The sequence below is a fragment of the Oncorhynchus mykiss genome, chromosome 7, assembly GCF_013265735.2.
Source record: "Oncorhynchus mykiss isolate Arlee chromosome 7, USDA_OmykA_1.1, whole genome shotgun sequence".
Lineage (NCBI taxonomy): Eukaryota > Metazoa > Chordata > Actinopteri > Salmoniformes > Salmonidae > Oncorhynchus > Oncorhynchus mykiss.
In genome coordinates this window covers 62607257-62625070 of record NC_048571.1, presented here as the reverse complement: position 1 = coordinate 62625070, position 17814 = coordinate 62607257, and the positions used below count along the sequence as shown (strand labels likewise).

Here is a 17814-nt window from a genome sequence, read left to right as displayed (position 1 = left end):
ACTGAATCAGGTTTGTAGGCCTCCTTGCTCGCACACGCTTTTTCAGTTCTGCCCACAAATTTTCTATAGGATTGAGTCAGGGCTTTGTGATGGCCACTCCAATACCTTGACTTTGTTGTCCTTAAGCCATTTTGCAACAACTTTGGAAGTATGCTTGGAGTCATTATCCATTTAGAATACCCATTTGTGACCAAGCTTTAACTTCCTGACTGATGTCTTGAGGAATGTAGCTTCAATATATCCACATAATTTTCTTTCCTCGTGACGCCATCTATTTTGTGAAGTGCTCCAGTCCCTCCTGAAGCAAAGCACCCCCACAACATGATGCTGCCGTCCCCGTGCTTCGTGGTTGGGATGGTATTCTTCGGCTTGCAAGCCTCCCCCTTTTTCCTCCAAACATAACGATGGTCATTATGGCCAAACAGTTCTATTTTTGTTTCATCAGACGAGAGAACATTTCTCCAAAAAGTACAATCTTTGTCCCCATGTGCAGTTGCAAACCGTAGTCTGGCTTTTTTATGGCGGTCTTGGAGCGGTGGCTTCTTCCTTGCTGAGTGGCCTTTCAGGTTATGTCGATATAGGACTTGTTTAACTGTGGATTTAGATACTTTTGTACCTGTTTCCTCCAGCATCTTCACAAGGTCCTTTGCTGTTGTTCTGTGATTGATTTGCACTTTTCACACCAAAATACTTTCATCTCTAGGAGACAGAACGCGTCTCCTTCCTGAGCGGTATGACGGCTGCGTGGTCCCATGGTGTTTATACTTGCAAACTATTGTTTGTACAAATAAACGTGGTACCTTCAGGCGTTTGGAAATTGCTCCCAAGGATGAACGAGACTTGTGGAGGTCTCCAATTTCTTTCCTGATGTCTTGGCTGATTTCTTTTGATTTTCCCATGATGTCAAGCAGAGGCACTGAGTTTGAAGGTAGGCCTAGAAATACATCCACAGGTACACCTCCAATTGACTCAGGCTAATTTACATCATTTATCAGAAGCTTCTAAAGCCATGACATAATTTTCTGGAATTTTCCAAGCTGTTTAAAGGCACAGTCAACTTAGTGTATGTAAACTTCTGACCCACTGGAATTGTGATACAGTGAATTATAAGTGAAATAATCTCTCTGTAAACAATTGTTGGAAAAATTACTTGTCATGCACAAAGTAGATGTCCTAAACGACTTGCCAAAACTATAGTTTGTTAACAAGAAATTTGAAAAACAAGTTTTAATGACTCCAACCTAAGTGTATGTAAACTCCAACTTCATCTGTAATTGCTGATTTCTAAAGTAACTCTAATGAACTTATCCTCTGCAGCAGAGGTAACTCTGGGTCTTCCTTTCCTGTGGTGGTCATCATGAGAGCCTGTTTCATCATAGCTCTTGATGGTTTTTGCGACTGCACTTGAAGACACTTTCAAAGTTGTTGAAATGTTTCCGGATTGACTGACCTTCATGTCTTAAAGTGATGATGGACTGTCATTTCTCTTTGCTTATTTGAGCTGGTCTTGCCATAATATGGACTTGGTCTTTTACCAAATAGGGCTCTGTTCTTTATACCACCCATACCTTCTCACAACAATAGGAAAACGACCCTAAGCACACAGCCAACACAATGCAGGTGTGTGGCTTTGGGACAAGTCTCTGAATGTCCTTGAGTGGCCCAGCCAGAGCCCGGACTTGAACCTGATTGAACATCTCTGGAGAGACCTGAAAATAGCTGTACAGCGACGCTCCTCATACAACCTGACAGAGCTTGAGAGGATCTGCAGAAAAGAATTGGAGAAACTCCCCAAATACAGGTGTGCCAAGCTTGTAGCCTCATACCCAAGACGACTCATGGCTGTAATTGCTGCCAAAGGTGCTTCAAAAAAGTAGTGTGTAAAGGGTCTGTATACTTATGTAAGTGTGAAATTTCACTTGTATGTTTTATTTTTTTGCAAACATTTCTAAAAACGTGTTTTGCTTTGTCATTATGGGGTATTGTTTGTAGATCAACGAGGGAAAAAACTATTTCATCAATTTTAGAATAAGGCTGTAACGTAACAAAATGTGGAATAAGTGAAAGGGTCTGAATACTTTCCGAATGCACTGTAAACCTTTTGTCTTGCCCATTCACCCTCTGAATGGCACACATACACAATCCATGTCTCAAGGCTTAAAAATCCTTCTTTAACCTGTCTCGTCTCTTTCATCTACACTAATATGGGATCATAGACATCAATAAGGGATCATAACCTTCACCTGGATTCACCTGGTCAGTCTATGTCATGGAATGAGCCACTACTTCCGAGAAACATAGGATATTACAGTTCTTCGGGTCCTGTAGATAGGATAGTGTTGAACGGAGCTCGTCTAGTTTGTTCTCTAGTGATTGTATGTTTGCCAATAGAACTGAGGGTAGAGTTTGGGAGCAAAGTTGAGCAGTCAGAAATCCCGCTCATTGCTTAATGAAGTTATCCTGTGCTCCATGTCATTTCCAACCGCTCTGCTAAAAACTGCACCAAGCACCCAGGAAAAACTGCCACTTCAAATTCGCTCCATTCATTAAAATCACAATTTAACCAACACCAATCTATTTTTGATTGGAAAGATAAGTATTTTAATAAACATGAAAAGGTGAATGCTATTTGGTATTTATTAGGATCCCCGTAAGGCGCTGCAAAAGCATCAGCTACTCTTCCTGAGGTCCACATGAAACATGACATCATACATAGTACAGAACATTATTAGTCAAGGACTGAAATACATACATTTAAAACATCACACACAGCCTACATATCAGTACATACACACAATATCTAGGTCTAATACATAGTACAGAACATTATTAGTCAAGGACTGAAATACATACATTTAAAACATCACGCACAGCCTACATACAGTGGGGCAAATAAGTATTTAGTCAGCCACCAATTGTGCAAGTTCTCCCACTTAAAAAGACTAGAGAGGCCTGTAATTTTCATCGCAGGTACACTTCAACTATGACAGACAAAATGAGGGGAAAAAATCCAGAAAATCACATCGTAGGATTTTTATGAATTTATTTGCAAATTATGGTGGAAAATAAGTATTTGGTCACCTACAAACAAGCAAGATTTCTGGCTCTCACAGACCTGTAACTTCTTCTTTAAGAGGCTCATATGTCCTCCACTCAATACCTGTATTAATGGCACCTGTTGGAACTTGTTATCAGTATAAAAGACACCTGTCGTCAACCTCAAACAGTCACACTCCAAACTCCACTATGGCTGACTAAATACTTTTTTGCCCCACAGTATCAGTACATACACACAATATATAGGTCTAATACATAGTACAGAACATTATTAGTCAAGGACTGAAATACATACATTTAAAACATCACACACAGCCTACATATCAGTACATACACACAATATGTAGGTCTAATACATAGTACAGTGCAAATTACAATAATATACACTGCTCAAAAAAATAAAGGGAACACCAAAATAACACATCCTAGATCTGAATGAATTAAATATTTGTATTAAATACTTTTTTCTTTACATAGTTGAAGGTGCTGACAACAAAACCACACAAAAATGATCAATGGAAATCAAATTTATCAACCCATGGAGGTCTGGATTTGGAGTCACACAAAATTAAAGTGGAAAACCACACTACAGGCTGATCCAACTTTGATGTAATGTCCTTAAAACGAGTCAAAATGAGGCTCAGTAGTGTGTGTGGCCTCCACGTGCCTGTATGACCTCCCTACAACGCCTGGGCATGCTACTGATGAGGTGGCGGATGGTCTCCTGAGGGATCTCCTCCCAGACCTGTACTAAAGCATCCGCCAACTCCACAGTCTGTGGTGCAACATGGCGTTGGTGGATGGAGCGAGACATGATGTCCCAGATGTGCTCAATTGGATTCAGGTCTGGGGAACGGGCGGGCCAGTCCATAGCATCAATGCCTTCCTCTTGCCGGAACTGCTGACACACTCCAGCCACATGAGGTCTAGCATTGTCTTGCATTAGGAGGAACCCAGGGCCAACCGCACCAGCAGATGGTCTCACAAGGGGTCTGGGGATCTCATCTCGGTACCTAATGGCATTCACGCCTCTGGCGAGCCTCTGGCGAGCACATGGAGGGCTGTGCGGCCCCCCCCAAAGAAATGCCACCCCACACCATGACTGACCCACCGCCAAACCGGTCATGCTGGAGGATGTTGCAGGCAGCAGAACGTTCTCCACGGCGTCTCCAGACTCTGTCACGTCTGTCACATGTGCTCAGAGTGAACCTGCTTTCATCTGTGAAGAGCACAGGGCGCCAGTGGCGAATTTGCCAATCTTGGTGTTCTCTGGCAAATGCCAAACGTCCTGCACGGTGTTGGGCTGTAAGCACAACCCCCACCTGTGGACGTCGGGCCCTCATACCACCCTCATGGAGTCTGTTTCTGACCGTTTGAGCAGACACATGCACATTTGTGGCCTGCTGGAGGTCATTTTGCAGGGCTCTGGCAGTGCTCCTCCTGCTCCTCCATGCACAAATGCGGCGGTAGTGGTCCTGCTGCTGGGTTGTTGCCCTCCGATGGCCTCCTCCACGTCTCCTGATGTACTGGCCTGTCAAATCAAATCAAAATCAAATCAAAAATCAAATCAAATTTATTTATATAGCCCTTCGTACATCAGCTGATATCTCAAAGTGCTGTACAGAAACCCAGCCTAAAACCCCAAACAGCAAGCAATGCAGGTGTAGAAGCACGGTGGCTAGGGAAAAACTCCCTAGAAAGGCCAAAACCTAGGAAGAAACCTAGAGAGGAACCAGGCTATGTGGGGTGGCCAGTCCTCTTCTGGCTGTGCCGGGTGGAGATTATAACAGAACATGGTCAAGATGTTCAAATGTTCATAAATGACCAGCATGGTCGAATAATAATAAGGCAGAACAGTTGAAACTGGAGCAGCAGCACAGTCAGGTGGACTGGGGACAGCAAGGAGTCATCATGTCAGGTATTCCTGGGGCATGGTCCTGGTAGCGCCTCCGTGCTCTGGACACTACGCTGACAGACACAGCAAACTTTCTTGCCACAGCTCACATTGATGTGCCATCCTGGATGAGCTGCACTACCTGAGCCACTTGTGTGGGTTGTAGTCTCCGTCTCATGCTACCACTAGAGTGAAAGCACTGCCAGCATTCAAAAGTGACCAAACATCAGCCAGGAAGCATAGGAACTGAGAAGTGGTCTGTGGTCACCACCTGCAGAACCACTCCTTTATTGGGGGTGCCTTGCTAATTGCCTATAATTTCCACCTGTTGTCTATTCCATTTGCACAACAGCATGTGAAATTTATTGTCAATCAGTGTTGCTTCCTAAGTGGACAGTTTGATTTCACAGAAGTGTGATTGACTTGCAGTTACATTGTGTTGTTTAAGTGTTCCCTTTATTTTTTTGAGCAGTGTATATAAAATGGTGGTGTCTCTTCACAGTCCCCTTTGTGCAGTAAGGTGTTCTTTAATCTCTTTTTTTAAACTGGTTTTATTGAAAGCTTGAGTTACCTGTAGCCAAGGCTCTATTTAAGATTGTGCTTTCCCTGCCTCTGTTCTGGACCTGTTTGCATGTCTTGTGTTGTATAAAGCGCTCGTCACTTCAAATAGGCTGCAGTACATGTCATATTAAACAGCATAACATGCTAAATAGGTCAGGAGCCAGACAGGGAGCCTAAGAAGGAACACAAAATATTTTGGGGGGGTAAAAAAAAAAAAAAAAAATTTTTAAGGCTATAGCCTACAAGAAATACATTGTGAAGTATTTGCGAGTGCTACACACTAGGCTGGTAGGGAGTCAGGGACATTAAGCGCTCAGCATTTAAAAAATGTATTGTTGTATTAAATCATTTTAGTCTAAAAATTGCACACATACACTGTGACCTACTAGAATTAAATAAAACATTCAAAATGACTTATTAGGCTTAGTCTGCATGCCTTTGAATTAATTTTAAGAAACGCAGACCAGTAGCGGAGAATATCCTCTCCATGCTTACAGAGCCACTGGGGAGTTTTTTTTCTATTGGTAGGCCTAAAGGTTTTTCGGCAAAATAACCCAATCAAAATGGAAAGCTCCTTGAAAGTTGGAATATGCCAGGCATATTAGGCCAAAATCAATTATGGCTTATTAAGGACACTTTTTTTTAGTTTTAAATACTTTGCTACAATGACACACTTAATTAGCTACCCACCTCATTCCTTTATTTTAGCATGTGCACATAGTAAGTCATCATGATTTTTGGATGTGTCTTTTCAGATTCCACAATGTTTCTTTAGTTGTGGACATTACATCACCGCACTTTCTCTCTTGCTCTTGGTCCTCATATTTGTAAATCACCTTGATTTGGCACCTGTACATTTGATCAGTTTCTTTATGAAAATATTTAGGGAACTCCATGACAGTAGCTAAAGCAAGGGGCTATAGCAGCACACAAGTTGACTACAAATGCATGCTGGGTCCGGCATGCCCTGAGCTTTTGATGTGAACGCTACTTGGAGCGGGCGAAAAGGCCGACAAGTCAGCCTTTGGGAATCTCGCTCCAGTCAAATTGGACACGCTCTGCTCAGATCACTAGCCGCGGGCAGCATTTGGTAAGCTAACACACCCACACTCATCTCCCCTTCCCTGCTGTTTTTAGCTACCTTAACAATGTGGGTTGACACACACGTTAATTTAGCGATCTCAGTTCATACATTACACACATTCTTACCTCCCTTCAGTAACAGTTTGGTATGTTATAAGAACTACGCAGACAAACTTCCATGTTTAATTTATGTGACGTTTATTGCACTTATCAATGTTTTGGATGAGCGCTCTGTTTGTTTGTTTCTGTTCCTCTCTCTGTAGCTTCCGGGTATTCTGGAATAAGGACACGAAATATGGCAATCGGGCTGGCTTTGTAGTGACTGTGCAATTGAAGACAGCATGTCAGGAGTGATGGGATTATGTAACTGTGTTATATTGCGCTATATTGTATTATTTAAAACCGATTGCTAAGGTTCAATGAAGATAATTCATGATATGTTTAGCTTAGTGGAAAATGTAGGCTCTGATGTTGGTAAGGGGGGCGTTTTGAATGAGTTGTTGATGGGGCAGCACTGTTTTAGCTGTCCCATAATGAATACTTTTGGTGGCAGTACTGTTTTTCTTCCAGAATCACTATGTAAATAAACACCCTTGCACATAAGTACTTTTACGGCCATCGTTTTATTTGATAGAGGTTAGGTTTTTCAGTTTAGCCGTGGGATGGCGCACCGCAAATCAGTGAATTCCAAAAAGAGATTTAAAGGAACGCGTACTGAGTTGTGTTCGCAGCAGCATCAACTGTCAGAAAATGTACCTAAAATTGAAACGGGGTGGAATACGATGGATTCATCCGGCGAAGAAGAGGTAAATTATGAGAAAATAGGAGCCTGGCCAAGGGGCCAAACACAACCAGAATCGCTTGAGTTGCAGATCATAAAAGACCAGCCAACTGAAGGAGCAGTTGGAGGACCCGAACCACAACCAACCATGGTAGCCCTTTTCCAGCAACTTTTCACCTACCTTGAGATGAGGGATGAAGACTTCGAGCAGGAGTTCCGGGGCCTACGACAATCTGTCCTCACAGCGCCTGTCTTCACATTGTTCTGTGTAATTGCTGGGTAATCTATGGGTGCTAAAATCTGTCGTTTTTGATTTAAAAAAATAAAAATACGTTTTTTTGTGTGAAGTTGGAGTTCCAGTCAGCCCACACTAGTCGTTGCTCAAATCCATCCTAAATCGTGTTGAGTTTCGTTTAGTCAGCATCCACCAGGCAGGCCTACATGTCAATACCCCTATTATAAAGCCCTACAACATAGGGCTAATAACTTATCACAGTGGTTAAAGTTAAATAATATAATAATGTATTGTATTTACAAATGACATGATTTTGCTTATTGACATAGGCCTACACTTACGATTAAATTATGTTGTGTATGAGGCAAAAGGTGAATGAGTCCCATGAACAATATAAGGATTGGGATAAGATATCACATTTAACTCCCCATTCTATCAATTCATCGATATATTTGCAAAATTATCCCCATATCAATATTATTGATGTCTTGTTAGTAGTGGATCCTGCGGAGCAGTTTTGGTGAGAAGTGTAGCTCTGTGTTGTAACCTGTCTATATGCTCCTTAGCGGTGGCGCGTTTAGTGGTTACCATACAGTTGAGCATGGTGGTACACGAGACCCGGGACTCAAGTCCTCCGGTGTGACGTGGAACCGACGTCCGCCCCCAGATCCTCCTTATCAGTAGAAAATGGGCAGTCCCTCCACCGCGGAGACAGCGGCGTCCAAAACGTGACTCATGTGACAGAGGTAGGTCACTCTGCGAGCGAGAGTCAGAGGGGTTTATTTAACACGTAGCTCTAGTGTCCTCCCCCACTTTCCCAACGCGCAACCAAGATTAGTGCATCTTCAGGGCTACCTCTTGACTGACTTCGTGGAGATCTCCGGGACAATTTACTCCCATTCGGCGACAAATATAATAATAACAACAATTGAAATATAAAGGAAAATACATTTTCTCTACATATTGTTAATCTCGAGTTAGTAGGAATACTGGACGATTTACTTTTATTAAATTTCATATGCATCCTTGAGTGAATACATTGGGAAACAAGCTTGCCCTTTCGTGATTAGTTTGGAGTAGGCCTAAAGATAATGGAAATGGAAAGGATTCAAAGGGCGCAACCCCCTCCCAAGTACCAGCAGGCTGAGCTGTCTGACATGCAAGGGTAAGTTGCTGAGAAAGATACTTGTGCAATGGCCATGCTTGTCCTGTGCCTCTACATAGTGTCACACATTTGTCTCTCTTGACATTGAGTGCGCAACTTCACAAAACTCACATCTCATTGACTGTCTTCTGCCTTTCTTTAGGATGGATTTCCCTATATATGTATACAAATCCCGTCGGGGAATGAAACGAGCAGAGGAATGCAAGGTTGGTAGAAATATTTGTGTTTATTCACTATTTTCATGTGAAATAATACTTTTGAATGTAATTTTATTACAATAAGAATATTGTGATTATACAATATTTAAACTAAACATTGTTTTAAGTAATTCAGTCGGCCTGATCATTCAGATCATGCGGTGACCCGTTTTCTCATCTGATGTGAGGCTTGAAGTCCATGTTGGTGTTGACAGGGCTGCTTGTCAAATTGCTGTAGGTGTTCGGTAACCTCAATATGACTCCACCTAACCTACTTTCACACTCCTGCCTTTAGGAAAACTACAAACTACCTCATCGACTTATTGAGAAGAAAAGGCGAGACAGGATAAACGAGTGCATCGCTCAGTTGAAAGATTTATTGCCTGAGCACCTGAAACTTACAGTAAGTTCCTATTTATCTGGAAGTAGCTCAGTAATAACTGGTTCACTGTTCACTGCTTGTAGATGTTAGCTAAGGCGCGGTTAAGTGGTTGCTTTGTGGTACTTCAGGTTTTGGTATCGGCGTGACTAACAGTTGAGATTTATAAAATCATTTAAATCAATGAAATTAAGTACTTAAACTAATTATGAAATGGTGCAAATTTCCTTAGATCAGTATTTTTTTATGATTCAGGTAGTGATATCTGATATATTATCAAATGTTAAAGAACAAATTTTAATTTGAGTATAACTAGTTATTGTTGTGCCTCCAAGTTTGTGTGTGTGCTGCTGAGTGCAGGGAGCCCCTGCTGACAGTAGTGTGTGTTATTCTCGTAGACTCTTGGCCATCTGGAGAAGGCTGTGGTTTTGGAACTCACGCTCAAGCATGTGAAAGCCCTCACCACTCTACTGGAAAACCAGCAGCAGAAAATCCTCGCTCTGCAGAATGGCATGCAAATCGGTGAGAAGAAACATACACACACACAGCCACAATAAGATGATTTTGCAGAAGGGCATGCAAATCAGTGAATTTAAATATAGCTTGTCGTCTCTTGCCTTGACTAGTTTCCATTTGGATGCAGACAACATCCTCACTAATTCTCAAATGCAGCACAGTGCATTTCTCATCTATTGCATTATAAGAAATAATAAGAAACTGAGACAGAATAACTCAGTTTTAGAATGGATGTGGTTGAATATAAGGGGAAATTTTACCCATAATAAGATTTATGAGAATTTCCCCAAATGTGATGAGAGTAGTTTGGTAGTTTCCAAAATAATGCATTGTGGTAGTTCTGTATTTGATGTTGTTGTTCCTTCCTGTCACCAGAGCAGTCCTCTCCCAGCCAGGAGAACAGCGAGGGGATGTTCCGCTCAGGCTTCCACGTCTGTGCCCAGGAGGTTTTACAGTACCTGGCCAACCAGGAGGGTGACGGAAACCTCACACCCTCCCACATGATCAACCACCTGCACAAGGTGGCCACTGAGATCCTCCAGGGCCCTCCCCACAGCCCCTGGCCCGAAAAGACCCCCAGCTACCACCACCACCAGGCCCTGAGGGAGAAGCCTGTAGGCCAGCCCCCCAAGCCCAGCGAGGGCCACAGGAAGAACTGTGTGCCCGTCATACAGCGGGCGTATGCCCAGGTTGGCGGTGAGCAAAGTGGCAGTGATACAGACACAGACAGCGGCTACGGTGGCGAGCAGGGTGAGCATCTGGCGTTGCGTGCAGGGTACTGTGGCCAAGAGAGCCATCTGAAGAGAGCCCTGGGCGAAAAGACGGCGTCATTGGGCGTCAAGCAGGAAGATGAACCTCGCCACAAACATGCCCGGGTGGAGTCATCCGATGACGAGTTTCTGTCAGGTGGAGAGTCATCCTCATCCTCTTCATCCTCCTCCAGCGGTCACGGCAGCTACATGAGCGCCTACTCCCCCCATCAGGCCCAACCTCATCCTCTCTGCATGCCCTTCTACCTCATCCCCCCTTCTGCTGCCGCTTATCTGCCCATGCTGGAGAAGTGCTGGTACTCTGGGGCCATGCCCATGATCTACCCTGGCCTGGGGGGCACCGCACAGGGCATGCCTAGCGACACGCATGCCCAAACTTCCCTGATTACGATATCCCCCAGGGGGCACTCTCCCTCTCCCCCCAACGTGGCCCAGAGCCCCATGGACTCACCAGCCCTCCTCCAAGCGTTAAAGCCCATTAACCTGGAAACCAAAGACTGAGAGACCACTGAACAGTGTTATTGAACATAGAGACTGCTCTGCCGAGAGGGAACATGGGGGGGAACATGACTAACAGTCAGATCACCCACCATCACCCCTCTCCCCTGGTCCCTCACCCCAGAGGTCAGAAGACCGAAGGGAGACAGAGAGCATGCAGCTGATCTGGTCCCGGACTGGTGATATATCATCCACAGCCACACTGCTGCGAAGACAAGAAAGAGTGAAGGTGTAGAATGAAGACAGCTGAACCTGTTACCTGACCCTCTACCCTCTGAATGTTTGACTTAAAATGCATACCCCCACCAGAGCGCTGAGTGCATCGTTGACCCCACTGATCTGGACCTGCCCTAAACACACACCCTTGGTTGAATGTAAAAGAGAGGCAATCCAGGGGATGCTGCTGTTGAGGTTTCTACATGCTGATGACACTGACAGGTCTCAGTTGTAGCTGCTGCCATAGAGACACATACACGTCCTAAATCATGTTACACCTAATGTCAACAGTCACCTTTCACCCAAAGGTCGCTGTCTATCTACCTTAGGTAACCATTGCCATCGCTGACAATACCCTTTGCCCCATTTCCTATGACAACAACAAGCGCTCTGACGAAAATAATGATCCCCACAACTGTACAGCCAGGAGCAAAGGGTACGCCAATTCACACTTTATGGAGTTAGTGATGTCATCACGTTGAGATGGATTTTCTGTCATTATTGTGTATACTTCTTGTACATCTCTATTTTTGATATGTGTCCTAATTCTCAGACTAGAGAGAGGGGTAGTAGAGTGTGGACAGTCATTTTAGTGTAAAATAAACCCTGTACATTAAACCCTGTACATACTGTAGCCCTGTGCTGGCCCTGGTCTGCGTTTTTCAGCAATCCGCTTCTCCTCAAGTCAAACCTGGTGTTTGTTCATGCTGTTGCCTTTTACTTGTGAAAAGCTGATAAAAACATCATTGGATGTTTATTAAATGTATTTGTATGAATACTGCAGTCTAAGGAGTTGGCGAGAAGTGAATGTATATGTTTTAACAGAACATTTGTTTTTTATAGAAAGATGTACTTGGGACCTACCAGAAAGTTGTTGATGTACATACTTTGTCTAAATGGTGATATACATTATATAAGCGTATTAATAAAGTATTTTTTTCCTGTGGAAAGCCTGTCTGCTTGGTTCCTCATGAGTGAGTAGAGTGCATCTTGAGGTGAAATGTAATCTCCTGGGATATATTTCTCCCACAACCACAAATCTGTTGGTGGAAACTTGTAACGATTCTCATCCTCGTCTGATGAGGAATATGAAGGATCGGACCAAAATGCAGCATGGTACGCGTCCATGTTAACTTTATTAATCTGAACACAAAATAACAAAGGTGAAACAATGAAAAAACAAAACAGTCCTATCAGGTGACAAAACATAAAACAGGAAACAACTACCCACAAAACCCATGTGGGCAAGAGCTACCTAAGTATGGTTCTCAGAGACAACAACAGACAGCTGTCCCTGATTGAGAACCATACCCGGCCAAAAACAAAGAAATACAAAAACATAGAAAAAAGGACATAGAATGCCCACCCAAGTCACACCCTGGCCTAACCAAAATAGAGAATAAAAAGCCTCTCTATGGCCAGGGCGTGACAGAACTCTTATAGAATGGGGAGAGCTGCTGCAGTCTGCTTACTGGACGGGCACTGCTAGTCACAAGAAGAGAAACACCGCTATGGATGTTTTCTCTGCTTTTTACACAGACAGACAGATACTGTGGTGTCCCTGAACAATCAGTGCGCTCTAAAGGCCGTATTTTATCTTTCATATATTTAGGTTGTTTAAAGTAGAGCGCTTCACATTTCCAAAAAGTTGAACCCGGACACGAGAACAATCAGACCCGAACCTGAATGGACTCGACAACAACCAGACCTAGACCCAACCCATACCCCAACGGGTCCGTGTCTAAACCCGACCCCAGTGACAAACAATAATGTTAATCAGCCAAGTCTTTATCTGTTAGGCCTTCTATAAGTCCATGAATGCACGTTGTTAGCGTAAAATAAATATGCTATTGGCTATGCAGAGCCCTTGTTGGATCCATTCGTGTTCAGTCGGTTCTATCAGCTGTGGTTACATAGACCCGAGACTCGATGATAATCAAACAGGACCCGACATGGACCCGAGGGAAAGGTTTGAATTTTAGTTGGATTTCGGGTTCAGTAGCACCTGTGAAGACCTCTAGTTTAAAGTGGAAACACATGTAGAAGCGCAATAAAGATAACTATTATTCAACATCCATTTGATATAAATAGTTACAATCAAAATGTTATCACTCCATAGTCCAGTCTATATAGTTCATGGTAAACACAGAATTGGGCCTGGGTCAAAGTTCCTGTGCAATGATAATTAATAAACTGGGATCAAGGTTTAAAGCACAGGTGTAAGTTTAAATCATAGATGTTGAGTTTAACAAACCTCAGGCTGATCAAAAGAGACCAAATGGAGAAGATGTCAAGACTGCAAGAAGATAAAAGGGAAAGAACATTAACAGACAAACACAAATGAGAAGCCAGCAGGCACTTAATATTACCTTGCTCACACACACATACACACGCAGCTGTCACATGAACGGCCACATTGCTATTCCTGGGTAGCTGTGATTGGTGAGTTGATGGGAAGGGGAAGGGAGGGCTACTCGGCAGCCTGGTGTAAATGAGCATGGACACACCGACCTGCTCTTCCATTTCCCTCACCATCTCTTTCCTCACCCTGCTCTAGTATGCTGACAAAGTTCTATATGTTTACAAATACAGCTCATTTAATTGACAAAAAAAAAAAGCCTCATAGCCACTATTAAATATCACGTATCCTACTCTTCTTTGGTGTCTTCTCCCCCTAGTGTGTAAATATGATAATACATTGCCATTTATCATCCTGTTTTTCTGCTCCGTCATTCAGTAGAGATCCTCAGCCATGTGTGGCCCCCTGCTGGGAGAATAGAGAACCATCACCTCACTGATAGGATAGAATGACTTCAACAAAACATTACAATGGTTGAGCCAATAGTTAAGACAAATATTTATTTCAACAAAGTAATCATTTCATACTTCCTTTAAAGTTGTTGGCTTGAGTCAATACACATACTTATATCTGTCCGCACTGTCCTGCTAGTGGGGGTTTGATGGAAGGTTCTGGGTCTTTTCTTTGACTCCAGCTCTTTGGTTGATGTGTGGGGTTGAGCTCGGGGACCATCATCACAGTGACTCTGCCGTTGACCACGTTCTGCCCCACGTAGCCCAGAGAAAATTATTTATTTAATCTTTCGTCATGGTGTAGGAAACAGACAGCCGTCCAGAGTAGGGTTGAATATTTTCCAGGTATTTAACAAATGTTCCATCCCGAAAATAAATACATTTTCTCCCAGGTAGCCCGGTATTTCCCGCCAAAACAGGAAGTGTCATTCAAAAGCATTATAAAGCATATAAAGAGGCAGAGTCAGAGTGTCAGAGTGCAGAATAACTGATGCATTTACGAATGTGCAAAACCAGTTGAATATGTTGAATATGAACGGTGTCAGTAAATGTTGGTAAAAATGTTTTATTCAATTGTTGCCAGCAGCAGTTACAGTCACCAACACTCTAGATAACATGAAAACAGCCTAACCAGTTTGCTAGGGCGAGTAAAATGGTTAGAGTGAGGTGTCTGGAAGTAGCTAGCAAGCTAGCCAAATTTAGTCAGTTACCTTGGGTGCTTGACTGCCTTTGTGTGGTCAAATAGCTTGGATCAAAACTACTCCTTGGCCAGAGCGTCCAGTGTGCCCTCTGAACGTTCCAAGAGCAGAGCATGTGAGCAGGGTTGAAAGTCCCGCTCATGGCTCATGCACTCCATTTCCTTTTTAACAACTCCGCTAAAAAACGCTTCATGTTCACAGGACAACAAATTACTGCTCCAAATTTGCTCCATTCTCTAAAATCCCAATTTAACCAACATCTATTTGTGTGACTACCTGGACCTTCCATTTGGTTTTGAAGTATTGAAACCATATGGATTTGAATTAAAAGGATTTGAATAAACATTAAATAGAACCTTTATTTAACTAGGCAAGTCAATTTAAAAACAAATTCTTATTTACAATGACGGCCTACAAGAAGTGCATATCATTTCAAATAGGCAACATGTCATATTAAACACCATATAAACACTCTAAATAGGTAATGAGCCAGACAGGTAGCCTAAGATGGAACGAACATGAATTATTTAGACTATATTATTTGAACTATTTCAAGGCTATAGCCTACAAAGAAATACATTGTGAAGCATTTTCGAGTGCAACACAATAGGGTGGTAGGGACATAAATCACTCAGAATTTAAACAACATGTATTAAATCATTACAGTCTAAATTGTGCATATTTAAAGTGATTTAAAATAAACAAAAAAATGACTTATTAGTGCATCTCTCTTGTGCTCGAGGGTTCCAGGCTGCCCTTTATTATGCATGGGTGCCTCAGCTGGCTCAGAACCGTGAGTGCCTCAGCTGGCTCAGAACCGTGAGTGCCTCAGCTGGCTCAGAACCGTGGGTGCCTCAGCTGGCTCAGAACCGTGGGTGCCTCAGCTGGCTCAGAACCGTGGGTGCCTCAGCTGGCTCAGAACCGTGGGTGCCTCAGCTGGCTCAGAACCGTGGGTGCCTCAGCTGGCTCAGAACCGTGAGTGCCTCAGCTGGCTCAGAACCGTGGGTGCCTCAGCTGGCTCAGAACCGTGGGTGCCTCAGCTGGCTCAGAACCGTGAGTGCCTCAGCTGGCTCAGAACCGTGAGTGCCTCAGCTGGCTCAGAACCGTGAGTGCCTCAGCTGGCTCAGAACCGTGGGTGTCTCAGCTGGCTCAGAACCGTGAGTGCCTCAGCTGGCTCAGAACCGTGGGTGCCTCAGCTGGCTCAGAACCGTGGGTGCCTCAGCTGGCTCAGAACCGTGGGTGCCTCAGCTGGCTCAGAACCGTGGGTGCCTCAGCTGGCTCAGAACCGTGGGTGTCTCAGCTGGCTCAGAACCGTGGGTGCCTCAGCTGGCTCAGAACCGTGAGTGCCTCAGCTGGCTCAGAACCGTGGGTGCCTCAGCTGGCTCCCACGCCTCGGCCGGCTCATCAGGCTCACATCCCACATCATGCCTCAGCCAGCTCGTCAGGTTCCCACACCTCAGTGGGATCGTCAGGCTTTCACGTCTCAGCTGTCTCGTCAGGCTCCCATGCCTCAGCCGGATCTTCGGGCTCCCATTTCTCAGCCAGCTCGTCGGGCTTCTACACCTCAGCCAGCTAGTCTAGCCTTGGGCCGGACCGTCAGGCTCACCCAGGTGGGACGCCGGGAGGGGCCCCTGGGGGGGGGGTACTTCTATACCTGCTCCCGCTTCCCGTCTGGCGCTCGAGGGCGCCAGGCTGTCCTTCATTACACACACCTGTCACCATCATTACGCGTATCTGCACTCATTGGACTCACCTGGACTCACGTTTTGATTGCCTTCCCTATATCTGTCTGTTTCCTCTATTTCATCCCCTTGTCAGCATTATTGTCGTTTTGTTTTCCCCTGTCCAGACGCTGTTCGTATTCTGTTCCTGTCCGTGTTTTCATTAAATCTTCACTCCCTGGGCTTGCTTCTCGTCTCCAGCGTCTGTCCTCACAAGTTTTGCCAGTCTGTGCCTGGAGAGCAGGCCAGCAGCAGAGAATATCCTCTCTTCACTTTCAGAGCCACTGGGGATGCTAAACACCCTTTTGGTCACTCTTGCCAGGCTGGGCAGAGATGCAGTTTTTCTTTTCTATAGGTAGGCCTAAAGGTTTTTAGGCAAAATAACCCAATCAAAATGGAAAGCTCCTTGAACATTGGAATATCAAATATAATTTTGTTGTCGGTGATTAGGCCTACATCTGTTGCGTCATCAAACTTAATGATGGTGTTGGAGTCGTGCTTGGTCACGCAGTTGTGGGTGAACAGGGAGTACAGGAGGGGACTAAGCACGCACCCCTGACGGGCCCGTGTTGAGGATCAGCATGGCAAATGTGTTGTTGCCTACCCTTACCACCTATGGGTGGCTTGTCAGTAAGTCCAGGATCCAGTTGCAGAGGGAGGTGTTTAGTCCTAGGGTCCTTAGACAGGCCTATTGGGCCAAAATAAATTATTTAGACAATAGAACAGAAATGAAGGAAACGTTTAAGAGATCAGATTTGTTTGTTTATAAATACTTAAACGGTACAATGACACACTTAGTTATCTACCCACCTCGTTCCTTTCTTTTAGCATGTGCACGTAGTAAGTACACCATCATGTTTTCGGGATAGGTGTCTTTTCAGATTCCACAATGATTATTTAGTTGTGAACACCACATCACCGCGCTCCCCCTCTTGCTCTTGGTCCTCATCTTTGTAAGTCACCTTGATTCAGCACCTGTGTGTTTTATCAGCTTCGTTATGAAAATATTTAACAAACTCTATGACAGTAGCTAAAGCAAGGGGCTAGAGCAGCAAAAGTTGTTTTTTTCTGTACTTTACTATTTATCTTTTACTTCACTACATTCCTAAAGAAAATTGTGCTTTTTTACTCCATACATTTTCCCTGACACCCAAAAGTACTCATTACATTTTGAATGCTTAGCAGGACAGGAAAATGGTCCAATTCACACACTTATCAAGAGAACATCCCTG

The 17814-nt window shown here is 44.0% G+C and overlaps 1 protein-coding gene across 1 annotated transcript; it reads left to right on the top strand.

Moving 5' to 3' along the window:
• The first annotated feature begins 8328 nt into the window (after nt 1-8328).
• Nucleotides 8329-12302, top strand: LOC110528181 (class E basic helix-loop-helix protein 40). The gene is made up of 5 exons (XM_021610037.2): nt 8329-8776; nt 8919-8982; nt 9269-9376; nt 9751-9874; nt 10244-12302. Exons 1-5 carry the CDS (start codon nt 8703-8705, stop codon nt 11137-11139), a joined length of 1266 nt encoding a protein of 421 aa, XP_021465712.2. The 5' UTR covers nt 8329-8702; the 3' UTR covers nt 11140-12302.
• Nucleotides 12303-17814: the final 5512 nt, after the last annotated feature.